The sequence below is a fragment of the Amblyomma maculatum genome, chromosome 5 (assembly GCF_055883805.1).
Source record: "Amblyomma maculatum isolate TAMU_Amacu chromosome 5, ASM5588380v1, whole genome shotgun sequence".
NCBI lineage: Eukaryota > Metazoa > Arthropoda > Arachnida > Ixodida > Ixodidae > Amblyomma > Amblyomma maculatum.
Genome location: NC_139348.1, coordinates 118,158,960 through 118,182,672, shown reverse-complemented (window position 1 = coordinate 118,182,672; position 23,713 = coordinate 118,158,960). Strand labels below are relative to the sequence as shown.

Sequence of the window (23,713 nt, the reverse complement as noted above, 5' to 3'; positions counted from 1 at the left end):
TGAATCCCAATACCATTTTACAGGAGCAGCGGATGTAATTTGTGAATTTTAAAAGAGACACACTTCATCCCTGCATTGGGTCGCCGTGGTGTTGCCGTGGGTAAGGCGCTCGACTAGTTTGCCCAACAATGCCGGATCGAATATCGGCGGCGGCGACCGCTTTTAGATAGAGGCGAAAAGCAAGGCGCCCGTGTGCTGTGCGATGACAGTGCACTTTAAGAAACACCAGGCGGGTGGTAAAAATTTGTGGAGCCTTCTATTACGGTGCCTCCCATAACCTGAGCCGCTTTCGTACGTTAAACCCCACATACCAAAACAATTGCCACGTGCCTAGTCCGACTTTTTTTCGTGCGGCCGACGTGGAAGCAAACATTCCACCGAAGAATGATGACGTGCTCAGATTGTTAAAAGAATACTATGCTGGAACACCAGAACACTTAAGCGAAATAAAACAGGATATGAACAACATTCAGAACCGCATATCTGCAGATCGAGAAAAGTAAAGCCAGAATGCATGATATGGAGAACAGCTTTGATACCGAGTCCATTTCCGTATAGAAAGTTAAGACATACGCAAGGAAAACAAATAATGAACTGACCTGTGGGTGTTGTCGAGGGCATGAATAAGAGAATGAAAAGGAAAAATGTAAATACCAAAAGTATTCCTGATAGTGAACAAGAAGTAAACAATACATTATGACCATGTTGGTGAGACATAGTTTAGACATTGGCCAGACATAGGCAAACATAAGCCTCGTGGCCATTGGATAGACATAAGCCTCGTGCTATTGCGATGTTGCACTGAAATAAAAAAGCAAACGCAGAAGTAGAAGATTTGCGGAGTTAAAACTTAACATGCAGTGCTCTGTCATTGACCAGGCTCATTGCCTTGGCCACCTTCAGTCTGGTCAATCTATAGCAGTTATAATGAAATTTTAACATTAAAATAAAACATGGAGCTTTGGAAAGTGTACACAAACTGAAAAATCTCATGTTGCCCAAATTTGAACTCGACGAAGACGAAGAAGGCGAGAGGCAAGTGGCGGTGACAGGCATCGAGGCAGTGCATAGCATGAGACGTTTTTTGAAAGAGCACGGCTGTATTTCCGCGAAATAAACCTTTTTGCGGCTGTACAGAGGGTAGCTAAGCTTTCGAAATTCTAAATGGTGATTAAGGTCTATTTAGTTGCTGGCTACAAATTTCTGGTTGCTTCTAGGTGCGACCCGTAATACGTAAAGAGCTAATTGCCAGAAATTATTTATTGGTCCTAACACATAACTTTACAGCCCCGTTTTCTGATGTTTGTGGGTACACTTGTGGAACAAAAGCAGTCTCTCATTGCAAACAATACAAATTTTTAAATATTACTCGGCTTCTCCCTCGGAACAACTGTCTTAATGTTTGTTTTTATAAGAAGCCGCTTTGCCTGTAATAAAAATTCAGGTTTCCTTTTTTTCCTAAATGTCTAGAGCCAAGGTGGGCATGTTTTCTATATTTATATAGTAATACTATCAGCACCTTTACAAGAGTGCTTATAGGACGCTAAGAAATGTAAAATATTTATAGCGCAAAGATGACCTCAATGATAATGGACACGTTGTGCCTAAGAATTAAGTTTTACATGGGCTAAAATAGCTTCCTGGAGTTTTTTCGAATTCTGAAAGGTCACTTTTTCCCGCAAATGATAATGGCAGTTATAAATGGTTGATATTTGTTCTACTTCGGGAGGAAGGAATGTATCACTTCCGAGGCTGCAGGGCTGAACAACCTGCGATTCCACCTTGTTACCTGTTTTCGAGGAGTTTCGTGCACTTTTGTTAAAATGCATATTTGTGCTTGAATTAGGTATTAGATTACCTTAGCATCTTCGGGAGTTGTATTTAACACAATGACGTATGCCAAAGAACAGGAAGACGATCAGGCAAATTGCGTGGACTTTCAACTATCATTACTCGAATCGTCTTCCTCGCTTTTGATGTAAGTTTCATTTGAGTTATAGTGTTTAAGGTCGCGAAGCGACTAAGGCTGTTAGAGGATAAATACGCAGATGTTTAGATCACGTGGGGTTCTTTGACACGTACTGACATTGAACAGATCACTGGCGTCTAACGTTTCGCATCTATCGAAAATTTGTCGCCGCGGCCAGCATTTCTGGGGTAAGGTATGTAAATAAAACGCACCAGCACATAAGTTTGTAGAAATTGACTAGCCACCTTTGCAGCATTGCTCACATGAAATAGTATCGTATGATGTATATTTTAGTTGTGTGTATCTAAACCTTTCACACTGAAGGAACACACTATTTCGATTTGTGAAAGTGTTACAATATATTTATACACTTTAGTCTTGACGAATATGTGGGTTGTACTATTTATTTTTATTTGTTTATACTTATTTATACATATCTTTATAGTTTCAGACTTTGTGTAAATAAGTTAAATATGTTCCCATTTCAGCATACTGACTTTCTTGTTTAAGTGCTATCCTGATGTGATTCTATTGGCAATCACATTAGGAAATATTTCGTGCAGAATACCGAATTAAGCATTAATTTGTAATCATCCCCACTATCAGCACAGGAAATCCTATCCGCACAAAGATCACTGCTATAAACATGTAATTAGTAGAGCTATGTTGCATTACGCCGCGCTCACATATCAATCCGCACTCATGGAAAGAGATAACTCTCCTCAATGCGACACAAGCTTCACCTGTGTCACACTCTAGATATCGTTGTTTTCATTGTTTTGCCGCCAGAAATCATCAACCCTCTATCATATGCTCTTCGTCGTAAAATTTCATTCCTGATCTGAATAAGTCAGCAGGGATGCCATAACTATAGCTCAAATTTCATTGCTTTCTGATTAAAACAGTTAATTGTTCACATAAGTTTCTGTGTCCAACATCAAAAATAAGGATTTATTTTTTGTGTCTCTGTTCTCCCACTTTTACTCACCCTCGAAACGAAGCTCCCCGTTACGAGAAGTCCCCCAACCACTGCCTTTTCTTTGCTCGTGAACGACCAATGGAAGACAAGTCGCGTACCGCACGCCTTGTTGAGGAATGCCTTGGACCCGCAAGAGATGACTTGTCCCTCGGCCATGACTACGATTTGGTCGGCGATCGCATCCGCCTCAGCCATGCTGTGCGTAGAAAGCAGCACGGTCGTCTTCTCGGCCGCCCGGCGAACGGCTCTCCACACGTTTTGCCTTGTCTCGGGGTCAAGTCCGGTGGTGGGCTCATCCAGGATCAGCAGCTGCACCACCGAGGAGCAGAAAGTGGAACATTGACATCCACCTCTGTGGCGTCGATGAGCAAGGACCCAAATATTTGCACGGGTTTTGTGTCCGTGATGCTTTATCGGGACGCACGCATCGGAGGCTTGACAGAAGAGTAACAAAAATAATATTTTACCAAATAGCCACAGTATCTAGCTGTACTATACCGATCTGTTGCTCCGCGGCTTTTATTCACCAAATTTTTTCGTCCCCTCTTATGCTTTTGCGGCGCTTGACGAAAGTACAAAACGGAATGAAACTGTCGTGCTCGTCTATTCGCAGCTTGATTATTTGCTATGCGAAGCATAAGGCCGTGCTTCAATGGATGATTGGGATTCAGGTGCTTAGTTTTCACTGGATTGCGACGGATATCTATCTTTCAGGATTGGGGGAGGGGCTCCGGACGTCTGTTGTGAATAGCCCGCAAGCGAAATGTCTCATTAAATAGGCGCCTGATCTCTTCTAGGGCTGCTTCTTACGACGAAACTTCTTGCGACTGCTCAACTATGTCGGCTCTCTTGTGAATATCTTGCCAGAACCCGCTTGGGATGTGGTACGCACCTTAGGCTTGCCCAACAGGGAGATTGCCACGCACAGCCTGCGCTTCATGCCTCCGGAGAGCTCGCCAGGTATGCTGTTCACCCGATCTCCGAGCTGAACCGTCGTCATGGCAGCCTTGACATTCTCAGTGAGCTCATTTCTGTTGACACCCTTTAGCTTCAGAAATATAACAAAACGAAAATGAGATATCACATAGATGGAACAGCTTGAGTTGACAGTGCCACCGCTGTCAAAGGAGATTTTCGGCAGCATATGGACGACGTTCCGCTTTGAACGAAGACGATATGGGATGTTTTGGTAAAATTTTATATATAATAATAAAATTCAGACACATCTTCGACTATTTGAATCAATAAAGCACCGAAATCAGTATAGATCAAGTTCAATTTATTACGTCATTCCAACCATTTTTGGAGGTACTCTCACAATGGCTGCTGATGCTTATCCCGGGCAGAACTGCGCATACACACGTTCGGAAATGCTGATCACATGTATATTCAGTTACACTTTCTTAGAAGTTTATTGCTGAAATGAATTGAAATGAAAATTATAATTTTTTTGAAAGACCGTTTAGAACACTTAATCATTGAGCACCCTGTGTAAAATATAGAGAAAAATGAAAAGAAACATAAAATTATTAGTCGCAAAAATACTCTCATCGAATACAAAGATACATGTGTTTGCTTTTCAAAGGACGTAATTTATATTTCAGGCAGGTTTTAATCAGAAAGCCTTAAAAGTGGGTCGAAAGTGACTAGTACAACGGAAAAGTTAGAAAAGCCTGTCTTTTCGCTGTAATTTTGTTGAACATATTGTCTGACCAGCTTCTAAACGAAATACTGTGTTCACATACACTAGAACATAAAATTTATGCTTTTGATCGATATCAGCAATGTCGTAAGTCTGCGGGTGCCGGAAGCACGCGCCTTATTTTCTTCGAAGCGATATATCTTTAGGTGTCTGTTGTACCATCAGAAAGTAAGTATGACTACACAAGAAACATGCTACAGGTGTGAGCTTTTTCGTGTGGCTTCCTGTTTCTGAAGCGTATTTTGTAGTACTGCCAGCTCTGTAAAGGTGTCGCAATGCAGCATGAATTAGATGAATTCGAACTTTTGCGGTGCTTCTTCCCGAAGCTTTCTTTTGTTCGCATTAGTACAATGTGTCAGAAGCGGAGTAGGCGTCCATGAAAATGAATGCCGGATGTCCGACGAATACAAGTATTTCCTTCTGGGCACCTTCAGGCTTCTTATTGAAGGAAGTAGCGAACCTGTGCACCTAAATCACTGTGATTTTAAATATGTGGTCAAGTCTAGTATAAAAACCTCCCCCGCGCACAGAGGGACATTGGTGTTGATGTCGCTCTGTTTGCTGCTTGAAGGCTTGCGGTCGTAAACGTGTAAAGTAAGATGCGCTCACACTGCGTGTAAAATTACGTGTGTCTATAATTAGACACTTCCTTACGCCGAAATTTCAAGAAAACAATATTGTGAAGCAGCCTTTCTTACAAAATCTGTGCTTGAAAACTTAAAAAGCACAGTATTCCAGATGACACTGACTACATTGCAGCTGTTAAGTTAAACAGATGCTTTTGTTTGTTCCCGGTTTGACGTACGTAACGGGTTCGATTACATTCGTGAGTAAAAGTGGCATACAACACGCCGCCGGTGTTGGAGCTCAGGAAAACTCCACCGGAATGTGATCAAACGACAGCGAGAGGGTCAACGATAGCTTCATATGCATCTCGATAAAAATGAGATACCACCAACAATGTTTTAATCACAGGTAGTTGCTGCTAGATGGCGTTGCAATGCAGTTTTCCCGATTTCCGCCACCAGATGGCTGTTGTGTACCACTTATGCTTTCGACTGTACCTAAGAAGCTTGTGTGATCTCGTATTTCTTCACTAATGAACCTCAAGCAGAGTTAATTATAGGAGTGGTAATGAAAGCATATAAAACGAAAGATATAACCTGAAATTACCACTGGTTAATTGAGAGGGTTTATTCTTGGCTGCAATTTAAGCATTAATTGAAATTTATAATGCTTTATCGATAGATAAAGCATTGGCGCTTACTGCACAGCACAACCGTTCCAAGGCGTTAGTTCCCAGCTTTAATCTTTTTTTTTTATACAGAAAAAATGCGTACCGATCCAATGTAAGCCAGATTCTCGAAGCAAGTGAGGTCCTCGAAGAATATGTCTGTCTGGTGGCAAAAGCTGACCATCTTACGAACTTTGTCTCGCTGAGTTGTCACATTCAACCCGCAGACTTTGGCGAGGCCCATTGTCGGGCTATGGGTGCCTGCATGCATAATAGAGTACGCTGTCATTGATTCGGGATGTCAAGCGCCGGGAGAAAAAGAGCAACATGCAAGAATAACCAGTATACTGAACACGGAAGGCACTTCAATGGCTTGCGCCAAAGCTACACTTTTATCACATACGAAATTGTCAATAGGTAAACCAGAAAAGCACACGAAGCAATATTTACCTGTATATGCCTGTTTCACCTATAAACTGCTAGGGTAGATCGAGCAAATTCACCAGAGGATGCAGATGACCAAAAATTATGCTTCATTTATATGAAAAATACTGATGTCCTTCTGATTGTGTGCGCACTGCTGATACAAATTTAATTCGATTGGTTACATAAGTTCCGCCTTGCATGAGGGGATAGTGTTAATGGCTCTCGTCATTCTCCTCCACGCACTTTCCCTTCTGAATGCACTTTTAACTAATCCCTTAATAATGCGAAAGCTTCTCTGGACTACAAAATGTGTGCACAGTCTTATGTCATTCCAGTAAGTGGAATGACATGGGTGGTTGTAGACAAAAGAGGATGGTGTGAGGATGCTAAACAAAAAAGTTCAATACAATGAATAATTATATAGAGTCAAAATTGTAAAACAACAATCAGTAAGAAGTCGAAATAGCCATATACGTTATGTCGACGTCCAAGAGATGTCATGTTACGCCTACACGAAGTAGATGTATTTCTGACCTAATGAGCTAAATAAATGCGTGTAATGATCAAAAGTGCGTAATGAGTCTCAATCAAACAAAAATATAATTAGAGAATAAAACAGCGAGAGAGACCAAGCAATTGAGGAACCTTCAAACCGCGCTCAAACGTGCATCAGGAGGACGTGCGCAGTGCTGAAGTGCTTTTTGTGGCGCAACTGCACGATATTCAGTGCAGAAAGATATTGTGCGGCTAACGCGTGCCTTTTGGGTGTTCTAACACTCTGAAGAAAACGTTAGAATATAAAACACTGGCTCAGTTTCAACACGCTAATTCTAGTTACGAGAAGCGAATGTGTAGTTTTGCTTTGATTAAGATTTAAGTTTACATGTGGGCAGTCTTGGTTTTTCATCGAATAGAATGCCATGACTATGGAGCCCAGGACGCTGCGAACTACAAGAGAAACACCTGATGATTTCTCTACCATCAAAGGTTGCCCTGATGAGATGGTTGAATGATTATGACGTTCGACTACTGTCCGAAGTAACTGGTATCGAACGCGACTGCCGGTGGCGGCGTTTCGATGTAGGCGAAATGGAGAGGCGTCAGTGTGCAGTGCAAAGTCAGTGCCCGGTAAATTTCTGGTGGTCAAAATTATTGTGGAGCCCGCATCTACGACATCTGTTTCTCCCTTTCCGCTTTCACTGCCACCTTCTGCTGTTCCCCTAGGGGGCAGTTGAGGTGCCCAGAAAGACAGTGAGAGAGCTATTGGTCCTAACATTTTCTACAACCCAATTTACGGTTAATTATAAGGGTCGAAGGTCAAATGTCAATTGTTGGTACACCGTAGGTGGTATACGCTGTTAAGGCGTACATCCCCGCTGTGACCTCTGACACTTTGAGGGTCAAAATGCTAGACAGGCTCTCTTTGGCTAGTACATGGTGTGGTGAAGATTTCGGTGCAAAAAAGGTTAACGATACTCCGGAGCATTAGTCTTCGCAGTCTCCCGCTGTTCGTAAAAAAAAAAAAAAAAAAAACTAATGGAAGCAAGCAGCCAGCGGACCGTCACTTCAGTCACAATCATCGTATACCAAGCTAATTTAACTTTGTATTCCCTTTTATACGCTAATCTAAGAGTAGGTGCATACTTTCAAATGCCACCATGGTCCTTTATAACAAATTTTAGATTATAGTGCTGAATATATATGCAGTTCTTCACACTATGTATCACTTAAAATCGTAATTTCTTTTTCCGTTCTAATATTCGAAGCCACGTGAGCCATAATGTTACCCTCTTGGTATATTCAAGGCTCCTGCCTAAATAGCTCCAAAACGCGTGACTTCACTATACTGACTTAAAAGCGACCTTCGTATCAAGAAAAACTGGCCGGGGCGTTGTCGGCTCAGCAGTAGTGACCAAAAATCGTGAGAATGTGGCTACATAGCAGACAGGTGTCGTGACGGGGAACTCATATGTCAGCCGAGATATGACATGGCACATAATGTGAAAAGATCTCATGGCTAAGGTGGCACGCACTGCAAAAAACAGATTCATTCTTTAGAATGGGAGCCAGTGCGAGATAAGGATGGACTTTTTGCGGAGCCTTGGATTCCCAATCAAACACGCTATCCTGGCTCACGAGGGCACATTCGTACGGCTTTGTAAAAAATCAGCTTTGAATTTGTGTTGTGTGGTCATTATCACAATGCAGTGACTTACGACTGCCTGCAAACGAGCACGTGAGAGATAATAAATAGACATAATGAATAAAAAATGACAAAGTGAGGTGCAGACTAGCCTACATGTATCTGGAAAGGGAGCCGCGGACGAGAGTTATTATTGTTATCACGTCACACCTTTTAGCGCGCAACTTAAATATCCTTTAATTCTTTTCTGGAAAAATTTACGGTCAGTCGGAATGTATTGGATGGGATTCTGAACAGTTTAAATAGTAACTCGCAGTGTCAGCAACTGGCACAATGAGTTAAAATGTGAAAATAGATCCGCCAAATGCATCAGTTTAATAAATATGAATCCATACTAAAAGCCGACGCAAATCATGGAGATACATAAGCTTCGCCCTAAGTGCAAGCCGCGATATCTACCTCTGGTCCTATAGGCTGACCCTAGACTGAAAGAGCGAACGAAGATCCGTCCTCTTATTTAATAAAACCGCCCTCAAAGGAAAACGCTGAAGCTACAAAGGAACGTATTAGCAGAACGCAGGTGCTGCAGAATAACCTTGTGCCCTCGCGGCATCTGTTGTGGAAGTGGCGTACATTACATCTTGAGCGTTCGCAGAACGCCGCATGCCGATCCCGATAAGCCACATCAAACATTTTTCTACTCGCCTTGTTACGTCTTATGCGGTGGCATCTTCAGTAATAAAACACATGGTCATCATCAATCATCATTCATATCCTTCTTAGGTTTCGAATGTACGGCAAATACTATCAGACATTGAAAAATCCTTGCTTCACTGAAGCTGGACGAAGGTGCCATCCCGCGCGTGGCTTGAGAGCAATGAGGCGGGTTCAAATGCTTTACGTAAACCTTAATTGCCTGTTAAAAATAAGTTCTGAAAAGACGCCGACCTTTCAATCTCGCATCACAAGTCTTACGGTGAATTATTTGAATCCCCGTCATCAACGCGTAAAGTGGATTCCGAGGCACAACACTGACTCTGCCCATTTGGCTGAACACATTACCTATACTATTAGCAATATACAAACAGGCGCTTCATCATGCATTTCCCAATGGCCATACCTTTTGCAGTACATGCAATTTAGAAGTTATGACACGTATTAGAACATAGATAGATTTAGCACACCATGATGCTCGATCCGCTACCGTAATTCGCCACCGCATGTTCCACTGCGCATGCCCAGATTCCTCTGATGCCGATAGATGGCGCCACATACTTGATGTTGGCGCATAGACCTGCTACATCGGAACCAATCAGCTTGTGCGCCCCGCCCGCGAGTGGTAATCGCGGACCCCGGTATGCTAAATCTCTCTAATTATTGTATCCGCTTTCTATTCAGTGCCTTGTCGTTTGCTGCATTAAATATGTTTTCAGTTTGACTGCCTTCATGAGCTCGCCTAGCTAATTTATTCCGCTCACTTACCCGTAAGGATGCTCAGGAGAGTCGTCTTTCCTGCGCCATTGTGTCCTAGAAGAACGGTGACCCTTGACTGGTATATTCTCAGATCGAGGCCATTCAGTACACGTTTATTTCCAAATACCTGGCGAGAAATAAATGCAAGAAAATTCAAGGTTATCTTATGTATTTCTAATCACCTGCATTGAGCAGGATTTGCTTGCGTTTAGTAAATATCTGAACAGAATAATTTTGCCGTACCATGTATTGCAAAATACTAACACCTGGTACAGTTTACAGTAAGTGGTATTGACTAGTCAGCCATATTGTTCTTTTTAGTAGGGCAGCCGACCTCCCATCGGGGAATAACTAAATGGGTATTCATAACGTGAAATTTACACAAAGGAATTGACTATGTCAGAAGTTCTCAAACTAGGTTTTGCAGAACCGAGTGTCTGTGTGGGCTGCTTCTGTAGGTGTCGCGAGCTCCCACTGGACCCCTCTGACTGCGGCTTTCTGAGTTCTAAGTATGTATTCAGAGATCTAAGCATGACTGAGATGCGGGCTCTCAATAAAGGCTGATTAACCAAGACAAGGCAAGCAGATCTATGGAATAGCAGCATTAAGCCGGGGGAGAGTGGAGGAGAGTAGGTTTCTCGGCACATACTGTTGACCGGTGTGGTTTCGTGAAAAAAAAAAACTTGAGAACTCGCGCGATAAGTCATTTATTTGCTAAAGTCAGTGCTCTGGTATGGTTGGTTTGTGGGGTTAAACGTTCCAAGTGACTAAGGTTATGATATATACCGTATTAGAGAACTCCAGAGTTTTCGACCACCTGCGGTTCTTTACCATGCACTGACATCGCACTCCACACGGCGCCTTGCTTTTGCCTGCTTGGAAAAGCCGTTGCAGTGGCCGGGATTCGATCTCGCGTCATTGGGCACAGTATTCGAGCGCCTTAATTACTGCGCCACCCCCAACGGCGTGGGAGTCCTGATATGCGAAAAACCAGTTGTACGTGATACATTACTTGCAGTCAATTGCTTGTAACCATTTGAGTTCTGAGTAATATTAAAATCAATTGATTGCATTTTCAACCAGTAATGTTTCGGGTAAACGAATTATCAATTGATCTTTCGTTGATTGATTACCACTTATCAGTTATTTTTGTGCAGAAAAAGGTTACATGGGCCACGCTTTTGTGGCGACTTGATATAAACGATAAAATATTGGAGGCAGCCGAGAAAAACTAGCCAGATGCATATTTCTGGTAGCCACATTGCGCACCAGAGACAATATTTCTTTTATAAATGCGTATTTGGCTAAACACAATTTTTCACATGAAGTGCTGACTAATGATTTTAAATATTGTTTGCAATTTGCTGAGTTGCAGAGTATCTTCACAAACCCGCATTCTGATATTTGCGATAAGAAAAACGTGCACATCTATATCTAAACCTAAATCTTTTTTTCTCATTTGCAAAGAAGTGGGCGAGAAACAAAATGAACCACGTGACTTTCTCATTCATGTGCCATGATCATACTCACGCTACTCTGAACGAAAGCAAATGCTCGATTCGAAAGGCGATTGGCGCATACGCATCTCCCCTACCTTGGTAAGGTTGTGAGCAAAGACGATCACAGGCACCTCTCCAGGAAGTTCCTCGAAACGGTCCGGTTGTTTGGATTGGGGTGTGACATTTACCGCACTGACTGATACAGGTTTCCAGTAACTTGGCTGGCAAAAAAGAAAAAAAAATATTACAACAATTTTGTGACGTCAGGCATTTGAGCATTCGCATGCGCATGAATAACGTGGTAGAGTTGCATATCTAGCAACTATACCACATGAGGAGCACAGGTGACGTCACGGGCGCCATTTCGTGGTGCAGGGCAGAGCTTGAGGAGTGCAAGCCGGAGTAGTAGATTATATATATGCTTGCAGCCTTTCGCTCCGCAAAAGCTCCACAAAATGGCCGCCATTGTGACGTAGGTGAATAGTCACTATTATTTGAAATAAGAAAACATATTGAAAGGCGCTCCTTGAAATTATTTAAAGAAGATAAAAACAGATTTCAAGAAGATAAAAACAGAAACAGGTGAAAGTCTGCAGGTATATCTAATAGACTTGTCCATTTGATTTGGCTTTTACTGTTTAAGATGCGATCTGCAGTGCAAAATGATACTCGTAGCATCACTTGAATGCCTTCTGTATTCAGGTTGGTGATGATGATGATGTTGATGATGAAGCGCGGATGTCCTGTCAGAGGCTGCAAGATGGGCTGAAGCGTTAGATCTGAAGCCGCCTTTTCCTTCTGCCTACGGCTCTGGCTTTCCTGCATTTTTGTATTTTTTTTCCTGTTCCTAATGTTCTGAAACATTGAAATCTTAGATATTGTGCTTATGTTTTAAGGTCTATTCACACTTGCGACTAGATGAGGTAGCCAGGAGCTCGCCAGGAGAGGAGCTCGCCACTACCGATGTTCACACTTGCGACTGTCGCCTTCTCGTTCTGTTCTTGGGAGTAGGAGAGCTGCTGGGCATTAACAGCGAACGTCGGTAGCAGCCGCTTGCCAGACACTTCAGCTTTTTCAGGCGAGCCCATGCGCATGCCGCGCTCTCGTGTTTCCAGGAGAACGCCGACGACAAATATACGATGTCAATCACCGTGGTGTCAATATAAAATGTTGCGCCTGCGTGAAAAACCCATTTCTCAAAAGTTCATGGTACTTACCGGATAGTCCAAATATCTTTCCAATTTCCTCCCGGGCCATATATTCCTTCTCCCTGCCTTTGAATTCCGGGTGCCGTTTGTTGAAAAGGTACGGGTATTCTTTAATTGCATTGGAAAGGTGCTCAATCGAGTACTCCGGGACCTCGCTGATTGGTGAAATGGTTTGCGACTAGTAGTCGCGCGAGTGGAAATTCGAGCAGTGCCCGATCGGCCCGCGGCAGTCGCTTTTCGACCGATGCGACCATTTGCGACTGTCGCTTTTCGACCAAAATGGTCGCGCGACCGCTGCTAGTCGCAAGTGTGAACGGGCCTTTACACTCCATGAAAATGTTGAGCGAATGGCGCGTAGCAAAGAAAAGCCTTAGCGCAACAGGGCCAGCAAAGCACTAGGGGTGAAGTTCAGAAGTTAATCTGTAGGTAGTATTGAATACCCTTTCACCTTCTTCATCGGACGTTTCTGTCGCTATATAGAACTAATTTGTCGAGCATTGTTGCCTGTTATTGTCTATAAGGATGTATCCCACCCTGCTAAAATCCCGCATGGGATTGCAGTATTCATAAATAAATAAATAAATAAAAAGAGGGGTTTGCTAACGTTGTGCAGTAATTGACTGGCCACCTCTAAATACGTACTTAGCGAGTAAATAAGCCTCCAAATGATGTAAAAATATGGTCTTTTTGTGAATGAAGGATGCGGGCCGGGCAAAAATGTATGTTATCTGCCCAACCTATTTTGTCTCTCAAAAAGTATTCAGTCGCAGTCGCTTTCTTAGCACTAGATTTAGAGACTTTTCTGTGAACACAGCTTTTACTTAGTCAAAGGTGCATTTAATCGTGCTTTAAAATTGAAGTTATATTTGCAGTGAGTCAGACAAGTCCCAGCCGAAAAAGAGTACATAAATGTGTAAAAATTACGACAAAATAATCTGCAGTTCTGTCGTAAACGCCCGATTTTTCTGTAATTATGTAGTACTTTAATGCATTTGTGTTGTTTTTCTGTAGTAGATTTTGGTTGTCTATTGTTATGGAGTATTTTTTGGTTCTAACTACAGAATGATCTTAGTTTACGACAGAAAGTTTTCTGTCAAAAAGCACACAGATATTTCGTTTTAAAAAAGGAAACATCTTGTAGTCTTTCCAACTGGGGTTGCTTTACTTAATCGTTTTTATTTGATAGCATGATGTTTACGTCGCAAAAGGCTCACGTTCGACTTACAACAGCGAGAAGTGTCACTTCTTTGCATTTCCTTGATCTTGTTTGTCGATTGTAAGCTCACCGTGATCAAGAAGAAAGGGCTTTGCTGTCGCTCGGTGGCCCATGGAAGAACTCGTGACAGGTACCACGTTAGGAACAACATTGCCAGGTCTGATAGCACCATTGTCATCCAGATTTCCACGATTGTGACGTTGTCGCGTTCCAGCACCCTTCTGGTAACTATACTCCAACCTGCGCTTCCTGATATGCACATAAATAGGCGTGATTTCATTTTGGGCTAATACAGCTTGTAAGAAGCGTTTGTGGTGTTTGTACACTGTCCACATGTTAATGTTAATCGTTCAAAATGTGCATTTCTGGGAAAATGAGCTTTTCTGGAAAACCTTTATGGCGGAGAAAAGTCTTTGTTATCGCTCATTAGGGGAAGAAACGATGTATGGTTCAGAAACTGGGTAATAAATTGAAATATAGTCTATCGTACGCGCCATCTTGGTTCTTACTACTTTATATTACTATATAGATAGATATAGGCGACAAATAATTACGAACAGAGAATTGTCTCTGTACCATTAATATTTTTCACAAGTTTATACATCCATGCATAGGAGGTCCCGATACAGCCTTGAGCTCTGGGACCTCCTTCTGTATAATTTATGTAATACCTGTTTTCACGAATAAACAAACTTCTTCTTCTTCTTCAAAACATAAAATCCTTCAAACTAAATTTTCAACTCAGTATCATAACCACGCATGGAATAGAGCATGAAACAAATTACACCCCTGTTCTGACCCAAAATGCGCATTTCTGGGAAAATGAGCTTTTCTGGAAAACCTTTATGGCGGAGAAAAGTCTTTGTTATCACTCATTAAGGGAAGAAACGATGTATAGTCTTATAAACTGGGTAATTAAGTGAAATATAGTCGATCGTACGCGCCATCTTGGTTCTCATTACTTTATATTACTATATAGATAGATATAGGCGACAAATAATTACGAACAGAGAATTGTCTCTAACATAAATGCCTTCACACTAAATTTTCAACTCAGTATCATAACCATGCGTGAAATAGAGCATAAAACAAATTACACCCCTGTCCTGCCCCAAGTTTGTTTTGCCATACATTTTGTGTGAGAATCTTAAGTCAATTTTTATTTTGGGCTGCATATAAACACCTTCGTAGTTATAAAATTTTTCATAAATGACAATAGAAACGTAATAAGAATTCTATTTGTTCCTTTATAAATAGTTATCCTAATGGAGACAGAGAGAAATAAAATTCTAATGTTGAATTGTAGCTCTCCAAACGCGACAGCTGCAGGTCGCATGCGAGCCTTGACATAAACTTGCGCGTACGCATGTAGCTTAGTTGCGTCAAAATTTTTGTGAGGGCTGATGGAACATAAATGCGCGTTCTCTCCGCGAAAATGAGTTATATACTCATTTGGGCCTGCCGATTCATTACCGCTGTTGGTCCCACATTGGTCGTGCTGGGGCTGAACACACCGAGGTCCCGTCATGCTATCGTGTATGCATTCTTAATAGTCTTTACATTATTTTGTGTGTCATTAAACAAGTGTTACATATTGTATGTCACAATTGTAAGGATCGTAAGTCGGTTAAATCATTTTATGGCTTTCTTTCTTCGTACAACGAAAAATGCAGAAAAATGACTGAAGCATACACACATGTAACTGGACATCCTTAAAGGTTTCACTAGACAACTTGCAACATTGAAAGTGGCAGGTGTGTTCCTGGCCCTACGCGACTAGGACTGGTATGTCCCTGCCGTTTGAGGCGGGGGCTAGCCTGTCACCGGTGGTTGTACCTGTTGTAGGCTGTCACTGCACCCGCCACCACTTCGGTGGCGGACGACGGCTGTTGCGAGAAGCGTCTTTCTCTCCCCCTCTATTTCTTTCTCTTTATTTCTTTTCTCCCCTCCACTACAGCTCCTCTCTTTCCACTTTCACTCTACCTTCCTACTTTTTTTTACAGCGCGGTTAAGGTTTCCACAAAAACAAGTGTGAGAGAGACTGTGCCTTACCCTTCCTGTTAACCAATTATTGTTATTATTATTAATAATACTTTATTATTTTGTATTATTCCTTTGGCGTGCTTGAAAACGGCAGACAAGTAAAAAAGTATTGGATAAATGGTTGGTCATAAGAGTTTAGTGGGAGAACATGAAATAGGGCTGCCGTAAATTTTATATATCGGTCCGTAATTATGGATATAATGTGGTTAAGATCATATCGCTTTCTCTCACTGCGTTAATTACGAAACTGCCGACGATAACAAAATAGGGTGAAACAAAATGCTAAAACAGGTTCAGTATCTTGTAGCACTAATCGGAAGTTAACCATGCTGTATAGGTAACGAAAACACAGTAACACTATGGCGTATGTATTTTCTTGCCAGTCTCGTTTCATAATTCGTAAACTAGGCGTTCACGGCATGAAGCCGGTCGATAAGTACAGTTTTGTACGCAAACTTACACGTCGAAAAGATGGAACGTTTTAAATTATGTCGAGACACAGACGTGAAGGGTCCATTACCTCAGTTGTAGACTAACACAGGTCTATAATAATTGTGATCATTGTTGCATAACTGACACCACGACAATGCATTATTTACTGCTTTTTTTCTACCGCTTGATACTCCAATTCTGAAGCTACTATGGTAGGCCAATGGCGTTGCCCCTTATTGTTATCCATTTCCGAATTCAGTGACAGCAACACTGATGAATTGAGTTGTTTAAGAGCCCTTAACTATAATTATAAAACCATACTGCTGTAGCGTTGCTTGTTCAATGTTCACATGCTCACATGATACACTGGGCACATTAGGATGGACAATAGAGATGCAAACGGTTAGGGCAACCCAGCTTTACTTATGACAATGGCAAGGCCGAAGTGGATCCTGACTTGTGAAATGCAGCGGCGCATAGGCATTTTTCTTTCTGCTGAACGCATTCATAATTAACATGATGCAAATGAATACACTGCATGCATTCACGCCGCTTATGTTGAAGACCGCACATTCATTACATAAAAAAAACGTACAGTCCAAATATGCACGATTCCTCCGTTCATCTATCTACGGCTGATACGGTAACCTAATTACAATTGATTTCGAAATAAAATTACAGTATATTTTATTGTCGTAGCCTGAACTCGGACCTTAGTCACCCTCAGAATGTTTATGCAAATTTTCTTTCGAAGTGAAAGAAGCTTTGGTTCACGGTGAAGAAGTTGATAATTTTGCGGTTGTAAATAATACGAACTTCATTTTGGCAAGATGGACATCCCATTCAGTTGTTTTTTCATTTGGCCCTATGGTCAGATACGTTGTAGCTTGTACGAAGATGGTAATAGAGCCCAATGCTCATTAGAAGAAGTCTGCGAGGGTGAAATCTGACGCACCGAGTTAATGGTCTTTCGTTTGCTTCGTAAGAAAATTGATCTCTTTACGGTGACCACGGCATTGAAATTATCCAACTTGCAGAAAACTAAAAAAATCCTGGTCACCACCACAAATAAGTAAGAATGGGCTTAATTTTTCTCAGAACTTGATTGCTCTAGTAGACATTTTTATTATTAGAAAGTAAAACGCTTGAAACAATACTACGTACCAGTAGAGTGTTGCTACTGACCTTCAAAATCTTTAGCCAGGAAAAGTATCCTGAGAACGGAAATAAAACCTCCAGCAGGGTGTAGGCTGGTGTAAAGTTTTTCCATTCTAGGCGTCAAAAAATAGATTGCAACTGATGCCGACGAAGGAATGCCCGCTGCTGTCATGTAAATTATAATGCCAACGATTAGGCCCATCCAACCTGGTGTAACAGAGCAAACAGAACGAAAGTAGTGAGGGCAAAGTTGAAGTCACTTTGATGCGAATACTGGCTACCATCGAAGGCCTGGCCTCACAGGTAACGCAAATGTATTAATAAGCTCACATCCTTGGACTTAAATATTTCAATTTTGGGTAGACCTTCCTTGCATTGCACATATTTTCATTCATGACCTAGTGGTCAGTGACATCCACTCTGCATTTTGCGACCAACCATTTACACGCTTTCTTTGCTCTAATCAATGACTCTCGTTTAACAAGTGTTACAAAGGGATTTTTGAATATTTGGCCCTCATGTTAGTTTCTCACGTGTGGTGCCAATTCGATACTTTCAGCCATGCGTACCTAAACTTACGCAGTAGTGGTTTTCGATAAACTACTATGTGTATTTCATTCAATAAACTATTATGTCTATATAAGTAAATCTTGATTATTGAAAGGCGGTCTGTGATGACATATACCAAGAAGACAACGCGATGAATATTTTACTTCTATTACTGTTTATATAAACATGTAACTGATACCAAACATATGCTCGAATGTTTATTCTCATTGCTGCTTTGATTACGTGAATCCTAATAAATCCGATTGCTTAGGTTGGCAGATGGCCCGATGTTAAGACTTGCTGGACCACCAAAATTAGGTTGTATCATTGTGGTCAGCGGAATGTTCAGAACAGGCACTATGAAGAATTACAGTCACTATATTGAAGATTTCTCTGCGGGAACAAGAGCGCTGCGAAGAAGCACAATGATTCTCGGAACAGCAGTGAGCAATTATTTTGAGTGCGTTAAAGTTAATTGCGATAACTCCACAGACATCCCCCTCCTTTCTGCCTGTTTCAAGTTCGGCTTGCTTGCCACGGATTCCACGTAAAATTAGGCACTAGTCATGTGTTGTCAGGATGTTGCGAAATTCCTATGAAATTTGTTAAATTTCTCTATTTATAATAACTAGTTTGTGCCATTCACAGTAATCTAGCAGTTCCTTGCCGTTACAATCCATCGAAACCACGGAGGCGCGCCTGTACGTGTCCGAAGTCTCCCTCTTTGATTAGTATTGGCAACGTCTCCAAACGGCTTTGTATTATCATTAACACATTTAACTACATCCTTGTTTTCTATCTTATATTTTTACTCTGTCCATAAAAAACTACCCCAAAGAACATCATTTTACCGGCAATCATTCCTGGTACACAGATATGCTCATTTTGGGTGGATTTATTCTGTGCCTATTGGATCATTGTGTATAAATCTACTAATCTTCCACATTTTTCTAAATTGCTGTTGCGCTGAATCCCCCCGAGACGTCGCCAATAATAAACGGTGGATTGCCTAAACCCCCAAGATGTGCCTCGCATAAAGCGTACACGCGATTTTATTGTCTTTAAAGTCTGCTTTATTTCTACCTGATCCCCCTGAATGTATGTGTGAAAGGCCGATCGGTCAGGGAGGTCCAAACCACGCGCATACTGGGCATGTACATACAGAAGAAATACAAAAACACCGGAACTACTTGATGAGGCGGACTACAGAAATGCGCCGCACTACACAAATACTACACACCAGGACACAGACTACAGAAGGACGACACTACAAACGACAGACTACAGACATGTCACACTACAAAAGACAGGCTACAGACTTGCGACACACCACATAGACAGATTACAGAAATGCTACACACTACACAACGCAGACTGCAGAAATACTACACAAGATAGACAACACAATTAAGACATGCCAAAAATACGACAAACTACAAACCACAGGTATTTTTTATGTAGTATTTCTGTAGTATGTTTTGACTGGGTAATTACTACAATCTTCCTCCATCGTTGCGCATGTTTGTGAACCTGGTGCTGGTGCTAATTTTTTTTTAAAGCAAAATAGTTTATTACTGCCTTCTGTGTGCGCCGTTGGCACGTGTTTGACCTTGAACCTTGAAAGAAAAAACTGAACATCTCCTTGGCCAGAACTAGCACACTCTCGTATGGGATCGCGTAGACGCTCGGTCGTGTAGATGGTGTAGTTGATAAGCGGAGGCTGATTTTGTTCTTTGAAACCGCCACATCAGCTATGACGTAACGAAGCCGGCGCCGAAACCGATATAGCCACGCGCTTGCATCTTCCAAGTCACGGGACAATGGCGTCACTCAACCGCACCTAGGCTCGAGAAGTGACGCTCGCTCTTTTAGATGAGTCCGCCGCCTCCTAGCCGGTGTCAACGAATCGCAACATCTCTCGACTATTTACCGGCAGCAGTCATCAACCAAGTATATGACTTAGCCACGATAATGAATATATCCGCAGGTTCCGTTTGTAAGACGTCTAGTTTGTGGCTATTGTTATTCAAAACTGCGCCCTAATAAACTGATATGATATATTGCGAATGGAGCTCAAACTTGAGAAAAAAAATTTTGATACGCATCGAAAGCGTACAGAATTTCCACGAGTGAGTTAATATAAATGTTTTACAATTATCTTCATGGGCTCCCAATTATTTAGGAGTGCAAACCATTGGGTTACTATGGTAGCTTATTATTTATTCGCTATAACATCTGGACTATCTACAAAAACAAACTTGTGCCTCACGTAGAACGCTTCTACCATTTTTATCAATGTGCTTATCAAAGAACCAAGAAAATTCCACACTTTCGGCACAATTATTTTGAAGAATAAACCGAAGAAAAATGTCCGTTGAAGGACATTTTTTGTTCTACCCTTTCCAATGGGAAGCACCTCCACTAATGCTAAATAAGCGCCTTAAAATGGCTCAAATGCAGAACCCTTGGGCTCCATATGTTTGACAGAGGTTGTAGATTTACGAAACATGCTTGTGAGAAGGCTAGCTTTGGGTAATGAAAAACAAAAGCACTTCAACGGCAACCATATCAGACCAGCCGACACAAACATTTCTTATGATACGATATAGAAACTCCTTTGTATGGTCGGCTGTATATATTTGGCACAAATATCTATAGCCGCTTCTATGGCCGGTGGTATTTATGTTTTTCTATAGTCTGATCTAAAGAAGTCTTTAACCTATTCTATAGACTTATGGTTCCCAATGTACTGCAGTGTTTAGCATTTTCTATTGTCAGGCATGACGTTTTTTTGTCTGCTATAGAAAGTCCTTTGTATTGTCGTTTATAGATATTTGACCCAAAAAAATATAGCCGTTTCTATTGTAGTCTTAGAAGTCTTTAACCGTTTCTCTAGACTTACAGTTGTCTATGTATTGTAATCTTTAGCATGTTCAATAATCGCGTACAAACTTTTATGGTAAGCTATAAGAGAATCCCTTTTATGGTCGGCTATAGTGATTTAGCCCAGAAAGCTGTAGCCTGCTATAGAAGTCTATAACCTACGGATTGATTCTAGTGTCCTAATGTATTGTAATATTTAGCATTTTCTATGGTTAACTATAGAAAATTCGCGCGCACGCGTGTGTGTACGTGCTCGTATGTGTGCGCGCGTGCGTGCTTGTATGCGCATGTGGGTATGTGCATGTGTGTCATGCTGCTCATAGTAGGACGTTTATTTTCAATTCAATGTCTTAATAACTGAAAATTGGCCACCAGTCCACACGGCTAAAACCATCGTGGTTTGGAGGTACTCACCGCAGGCGGACTCCCATGCGGCTACAGTGCTCCCACCAGTTATAACAAAATTGTGTCGCAGTTCATTTGTGGTGCAGCATTGCGGCTGATGTCATACGGTTTCTCGTTATATACAGCACACAACTCTGAATAATTTTAGAGGACAAATTGCACGAGGGATTCGAACCGACGATATATGTACCTCCATATAAATGTGTATGAGTACTAGTCTATAGCTTTTAGTATTTACAATATTCTAAAGCCATCTAAAACAGGTTATACGGCTTGCAGTTTGTAGATTCACATGCATTGAGATTTCTATAGACGGCTAAAGATTACTGTATGACTACAAGTTTATTGGTTTGGGAGCACACACGTTCTATACCAGCTAAAGCAGCTTATATGGATTTGAGTCTTTAGCTTTAGAGGCCTTCACATTTGTATAGAAAGCTAAAGATAACTCCGTGACACTAGTGTATAGCTTTAGGAGCATAGAGTGTTCTACAGGCAGCTAAGCAGCTTATATGGCTTGCAGTCTCTAGCTTTAGAGGCATTCACATTTTTATATACATCTAAAGGTAACTGCATGACTAGTAGTCTATAGCTTCATAGCATACACTTTTCTACAGCCAACTAAAACAGCTTATATGTGTTGCAATCTGTAGCTTTAGAGGCATCCAAATGTCTATAGACAGCTAAAGATAACAGCAAGACTAATAGTCTATAGCTTCAGGCGCATAAACGTTTCTTTAGCTTGCTAAAACATACTATGACTTGAAGCCTGTAGCGTTAGAGCCGTTCAAATTTCGATAGACAGTTAAAAAGAACTTTAAAACTAATAAACTATAGTTGCACGAAGAAATGGTTTTCTGTAGTTAGCTAAAGAAATTTTGCATGGTTCAGAAGCTATAGACAGTGGTATAGAGTTTTTCTATAGCAGCCTATAGATAATCCAATAGAACTTAATAGGTGACTATAAAACTCCATAGATAGAATAGCTGACCATAAACGTTTCCATTCAAGCACATAGACCATTTTTGTAAGGGAGTACACAGAAATTGATGTTTGAAATGGCTCAGTGCCCAGTTGACAGGGATCAGTGTTTCATAGCTAGCTCCAGTCCGCTGTTGATGTGAAAATGTTTGGAGGCAGAATTTAGACAAAGTTGAATACGGTTATGAATGTATGATATCGTGGAATACAATATTTGTTGCTTACCTCGGGGAAAGATCCAAGAAACCATGGTGACCATTAATGAGTGACCAACGAGAAAGAAGGTGAAAGAAGTCACCAGAAGGCTTGAGTCTATATGTACAGCGACGGGTGGAGAGAACCAGGCTATAGTCATAACGGAGATGGCAATAGTGCACTCAGTCATTGCAAACACCATGGCGGTGAAAAAGTGGCCGAGAAAGAGTTCGGTCTCCGAAAGTCCCATGACGCTTTGATATTCCTGCAGCGGAAAAGCAAGCGAAGATAATAACCCATAAATGAGGGCTGATGATATTTGTGTTAGCATTGTCGACAATATTTTAAAAGGAACAACGCCATAGACGGCAGGTAAAGGGAAAAGGCAAGGTGCGCGCGGCGGTGGTCTCTACAATTGAATCTGTCTTTTCCTGACAGAATTTCTTTCATTCTCAGGTAGACAGCTTTATTCTGAGAAAGCTTTTCCGTGTGGGGAAAGTGCGTCATCTTGAGTTCTTTATATGCATCTTCGAAAATATAAATTTATTTATTTCAATTCTCTCAAGGCCCCAGGGCAATGCAGAAAGGAGGGGCATACAAAATCGTAGGTACAGTGCTTGAAGGCTCCAATATTGGCCACTGTGGCGATGGAGGCAGGAAGGTGGGTGTATAGAGTGTGGGTGTACAGAGTGTGGGTGTACAGAGTGTGGGTGCGAGGAATGAGCGTATTTCGACCATTATGTGGGCAGTTTTGTGGAACGCCTACTTTTAACCGGTGATCGATGTGGGATGACAGGAAGGCGAGATAGTCAACTGGCATTTAAGAGTAGTAGCATTATAAATTTTGCGAATAAACAAATTCGATCGTATACCTGCGGCGGAAAACAAGGTCTGACAGCATAATGGTTGTTTTCATTGAAGACACACTGGGTAGTTGCAGAGTAGTTAGAAAGTATAAAACGGGTTGCACGATTCAATGTTTCAATGGCTTTCTGAACGATTTAATAGCTTGTGATAAGAATACGTGAGCATAGACTTTCCTATTAGAGCCTTATTACAGCTGCGTAAAGGTCGGTTTTTACTGGATCAGTGGCAGACTAGACATCTCTGAGAAGAAATCCAAGCATGCGGTTAGCGTTAATATATATAAAGTCAAAATGCATTTTTTTATGAAAGGTCATTTACACGAAAACGCCGATATTTATATTATGTTACAGA

At 41.5% G+C, this 23,713-nt stretch overlaps 1 protein-coding gene across 1 annotated transcript in view; it reads right to left on the bottom strand.

The window, feature by feature from the left end:
* LOC146189312 (phospholipid-transporting ATPase ABCA3-like) overlaps positions 1-23,713 on the bottom strand; it is a 95,692-nt gene that overhangs the window by 49,751 nt on the left and 22,228 nt on the right. The window contains exons 6-12 of the mRNA XM_084605233.1: positions 22,526-22,760; positions 13,920-14,098; positions 11,521-11,646; positions 9,936-10,053; positions 5,991-6,145; positions 3,841-3,996; positions 3,047-3,257 (exon numbers count right to left, since the gene is read on the bottom strand). Of these exons, the coding sequence (XP_084461359.1) occupies positions 3,047-3,257; positions 3,841-3,996; positions 5,991-6,145; positions 9,936-10,053; positions 11,521-11,646; positions 13,920-14,098; positions 22,526-22,760 (1,180 nt within the window). The remainder of the gene's footprint in view (positions 1-3,046; positions 3,258-3,840; positions 3,997-5,990; positions 6,146-9,935; positions 10,054-11,520; positions 11,647-13,919; positions 14,099-22,525; positions 22,761-23,713) is intronic.